The sequence below is a fragment of the Colletes gigas genome, unplaced genomic scaffold (assembly GCF_013123115.1).
Source record: "Colletes gigas isolate AHSC1104 unplaced genomic scaffold, ASM1312311v1 Colletes_gigas_Sc00073, whole genome shotgun sequence".
Classification (NCBI taxonomy): Eukaryota; Metazoa; Arthropoda; class Insecta; order Hymenoptera; family Colletidae; genus Colletes; species Colletes gigas.
Window position 1 is genome coordinate 129,624 of NW_025106702.1, and position 5,206 is coordinate 134,829.

The 5,206-nt window shown below is 36.9% G+C and overlaps 1 protein-coding gene across 1 annotated transcript; it reads left to right on the forward strand.

Annotated features, from left to right (window-relative positions):
- Positions 1–1,849: 1,849 nt before the first annotated feature.
- LOC122403771 (tigger transposable element-derived protein 1-like) lies at positions 1,850–3,448 on the forward strand. Its single transcript, XM_043407503.1, has one exon. The coding sequence runs from the start codon at positions 1,850–1,852 to the stop codon at positions 3,446–3,448; it is 1,599 nt and encodes a 532-aa protein (XP_043263438.1).
- Positions 3,449–5,206: the final 1,758 nt, after the last annotated feature.

The window sequence follows — 5,206 nt, forward strand, 5'->3', positions numbered from 1 at the left end:
GAACCTTTAAGAATCCGTTAGTTTTCGACTTGCTCTGAACAGAAGATCCAGAACCGAAGATTTAGGAGGGGTCAGGCCTTTAGAATTGAAAACTGAATTTCATAGTGTAAGGAATATGGGATTTCGACTGTCTTTCGATGTATTTCCAAGCGGTCATTTAGCCGTCGTCGTGGAGGGCCTTGGAAAAGAGAAAGCGTGAGCGGCACTTGGGGGTGTCATAAACCCTTTGGGGGACCGCGACAGGGCCCAAACAAGGGAGGCTCGAGGCGACTGCGTTGCCGAGGTGCATTCTTGAATGTATCATTGTCGACGACGCATCGTTGCTTTTTCGTGAAATACAGTATTACAAAACGATATACAGTAAAACCTGTTTTTGTGCGGTCCTTTTTTATGCGATTTTGTTTTTGTGCAATTAGTTTTGTGCGATTTTATTTTTGTGCGATTTTTTTCGTGCGATTTATTTTTATGCGGTATATGAATCTTAGCGGCGTTAGCACCAGTTTAATGTTTCCTATCAATGTACATATACATGTGTGGACGAACTCTGATTACGTGGTTTCCTTGACAACGATGTATCTGGACTTCGGGATGCTCTGTTCATTTATTTCAAACAATCTACTGACAAGGCAGAGTCAGTTACGTACATATTGTCGTTCGACGCGCGAACAGTATACGCTTCGTATTCAGGGTTTTATCCACGATTCACGTGATTAAGGATTCATTTTATAGCGAGATTAAAGGTAAATAAATTAGCTACTTTTGTGTCTATTTATATGTAGTTTTTATGATTTTTATTTTATTTTTAGACATAAGTACTCCCTTAAAATGAATAGTCAAAAGAAAGTAAAAAGACAGACAATTCCATTAGAAACAAAAATTCTAATATTAAATAGACTAGCAGATGGTGAAGGATCCACAGCTGTTGCTAATGAATTTAACCCCTTCCCGTGCTTTAACGAGTCTGACTCGTGATGAAGATTTTGGCCCAAACATGAATATGACGAGCCAGGCTCGTGAACAGAAGGCCGAGCCAAACGTAAACATTACGTGCCAGACTCGTGAACAGACAGTCGGGCCAAACATAAACATCACGAGCCCGGCTCGTGAACATAGACATCGTAATATAACGGTCGTAATTGAATGTTAGTTCATATCAGTACGCCACGAGAGTTAGTCAAGATTCTCATAATTGCTGTTACAAAGCCGTTTAGTTATTGAAATTTAATAAACCCTTACAAAATGCAAAATACAAAAGTTTTAAATGAAAGCAGTGATAACGAATCCAGTGATAGTGACGTGCTTGCGCCAACCAGAAAACGTCTAAGGCGTATGATTATAGATGAGAGTAGTGAAAAGGAAGGTACGACGCGTCAATCATGGATTTGGCAGAAAGTAAAAAACACACCAATAATTTGGAAGTATTCTGAAACTCATGGAATAAAAGCGTCTGCGTTAAATAATTTAAGCGAGGATCCAAAAATATTGGACCTATTTTCTATTATATTTGATAACAAACTGTGGGAAATACTTGTTACGGAAACAAATCGCTTCGCATATCAGACAATGCACGACGAGCATAAAAGACGGAACGTGGACGACAATTGGTATCCTGTTACCTTAGATGAAGTAAAGGCCTACTATGTCATCTATTACAAAATATAATATATTTATAATATCTACAAAAGGAAAAAGGATTAGATTTTACTTCCACAACAGCAGTATCGCGCAAAACTGACTATATCACAGGCATTTACATTTCGGTTCGTATCGTGACTTTTCTCGAGCATCAGTCTGGCTTGTTTACCACGTCTTGACGCCTAACACTTGGGTCCAAGTTTCGTCGAGCTAAATGGCACGGGAAGGGGTTAAATTAGGTGAATCCACGATCAGAGCTATACATAAACGTGCGAGTAAAATATATGAATCTCTAAATAGTGCAACAAACGACAGTAGTAAAAAAGCGTCGTATTCGAGAAATAGTGTAATAGAGAAGACGGAAAAGGCTCTCGTATTGTGGATTAAAGATTTAACTAAAAAACGAATCCCCGTTCACATAGAATTAATTCAAGAAAAAGCTAGACAGTATTTCAACCAACTGAAGGATTTAGAACCAAGTTCGTCATCCTGTTTACGAAACGTGAAATTTTCTGCGAGCAATGGCTGGTTTGCTGGATTTTTACACCGGTACGCACTTCACAATGTGAAGATACAAGGCGAGACAGCGTCCGCCGATGAAAAAGCTGCTATGAATTATCGCAAAGTATTAGCGGAAATCATTGATGATGGTGGATATTGCCCAGATCAAGTATTTAATGCAGATGAGACTGGGTTATTCTGGAAAAAGATGCCCAGCCGAACATTCATTGCGAAATCAGAGAAAACTGCAAGTGGTTTTAAAGCGGCAAAGGATCGAATCACACTTCTTCTTTGCAGTAATGCCTCTGGTGCAAAGATGTTAACACCACTTATTATAAATAAAACTTTACACCCGCGTGCGCTAAAAAGCGTAGATTTATCTAAATATCCAGTACACTTCATGGCCAATAAAAAAGCATGGATCACATCAGCTCTATTTGCAACATGGTTCAATGATTCTTTTATACCAGAAGTTGAAAAATACATGGAAGAGATGGGTCTTCCGTTTAAAGTGTTACTAATTGTGGATAATGCACCCGGTCATCCCTGTATAGAACATCCTAATGTGCAAATAGTATTTTTACCACCAAATACGACTAGCCTCATACAACCACTAGATCGGGGCATAATCGCAAATTTTAAGAAACATTATATCAAATTAACTTTCAGCTACATTTTGAAAAAGCTAGAGAACGATAAATTAAGCCTGACTGAAGTTTGGAAAAAATTCTCGATTTTAAACTGCATAAACCATATTATTGCAGCAATTGGACAAATCAAACAACACACATTAAATTCGTGCTGGAAAGCGATCTGGCCTGAATGTGTAATTAATCGAAACGTTACCGAAAACGCGTCAACGTTATTATCTGAAATTAGTGCGCTCGCACATAACATCGGCGGAGAAGGCTTCGATACTTTCGGCGAAAATGACCTGGACGAAATGATTGAGGATCAAACTATCGATTGTAATGACATTATCAATAGTTTGATAGATTATGAAAATGGACAAGAAGAACCGGAATCCATTACAGCAGATAAAATATATGCAGGGATCCAGATTTCTAAAAAATTGGAAACGCATTTTCTTAAATCGGAAAGACGCTTAAAATTCCAAAAAGAGCTGAGATCATGCATGTCTCACTATCGTGATGTTTACAAGCAACTGACCAGTCGACCGTCGTCACAAAAACTGATCACTGACTTCATGGTACCAAAAAACAAATCAATTGAAATCCTATCTTCAAGCGTCGAAAGCGATTTTCAACCAATTCGTCACAAGAAGATGCGCGTTTTGGATTACGACGAGTAGGACCAAGCTATTTAATGTATAATTTGAAAACTTCTCCATGTATATGTACAATGAAGAATTAAATATTTTTACAATTTCTTTAAGTCTAATTTAATTATTTAATTTAATTGAAAGCATTCTCTCATCTATTTCATAAGTCATTGATGTATTTTCTAAGTCCGACTTTTTTTATGCGGTCCCTATCCACCGCATAACAAAAATTTTAGGTAGTTATATCGTACAAAGTTGTTTATTATATGTAAGAATTTATAAAATTTCCGAATATTTTTTTGTACGATTTCTTTTATGCGGTCCCTATCCACCGCACAAAAACAGGTTTTACTGTATTCGCTTTTCATTGTGTTATACTTTTTAAATCTCTTACAATAGTGCCTATTTCCCGAGCGTTCAGTGAAGTAAATTCGAAAATTCGAATCAAAAATGCAAACCAGAGGCGAAAAATTATTTCTATTAGATCATGACGAAAGTCAAATAATTGGTGCCAAGTTGCCATCTAATGTACAAGTGTTACGAGTTTTGTTTTATAACATACGTAAGGTGCGACTAAATCTTCATACGAGTGCTTCTTTAGTTGTAAAGGAAATTGAGGTCATTTGGGAAAAAGCACGGATCCCTACAAAAAAGACACAGCATAGCATTACAAAATTAGAATCGCTATATAATGATTGGAGAGCGTTACAACGTAATTCTACACGCAGAAGTGAACTTCAAGAAAAACGAGAGCAAGATTTTCTCGATAAAATGGAGGACCTCTTCGATATTGCACACACTGATGCATTACAATTAATACAAATCGAAGAAGATAAATTATTTTTGGAAAATCAAAGAAGGAAGGGACGACCTGGGTCAATGATTGGAACGGATCGCGTGGTATTCGAGCAAGAAACGAAACGAGCAATACGAAAAGACCAACAAGAATCCAGACAAATGCAATATGAAATGAGTGTTGCTGAAGGTACATATTTCTTATATATTTAATTTTTATACATCTAAATATTGTGAATTATATTATTTTTATATTACTTTTACTATTTCTATTAACATTTTGATTTTTTTTTAAACAAGTCAGAACAGTAGAATTTGAATCATCATCATCATCATCATTCTCCTCCATTGAATATCAAAGTCAATTCCCTGGCAATGAAAATATTGGAATTGAAGATCCGGTTAATTTACTTGGTCCGAGTAACTCCAAAAGAAGGCGCGCTCAAAAACAATTTATAACGCCAAATCTGGTTGCGATGCTCGACAGATGCAAAGTTAGTGATCGCGATAGTATTGGCATCATCACAATAATTGCACAAGCTCTCGGACATAATATAGACGACCTGATAATAAATCGAACATCTATTCGCCGCCAGAGAACTAAATATCGTGCAGAACTTGCAAATAAATTACGCGAGAAATTTAATGATTGCGAGCTCAATGCAATTACAGTCCATTGGGATGGAAAGCTTTTACCAATTTTAAAGAGGACAGAAAAGATCGAAAGACTACCTGTGTTAATCAGTTCCATTGGTGTGGAAAAATTACTAGGAATTCCAACGATTTGGTCTAGCAGTGGAAACGATCAAGCTTCTGCGGTGTATGATTTATTAGAAGAATGGTGATTATCCAACAAAGTACAAGCACTTTCTTGTGATACTACCGCCTCAAATACTGGACGCTACCAAGGAGCCTGCGTTCTTCTTGAACAAAAATTGGAAAGAGAAATTCTATATTTGCCCTGCAGACACCATATATACGAAATCATTTTAC

Excerpts from the sequence above, each read along its gene's own strand:
- LOC122403771 (XM_043407503.1), top strand. The coding sequence starts at position 1,850 with ATGGCACGGGAAGGGGTTAAATTAGGTGAATCCACGATCAGAGCTATA.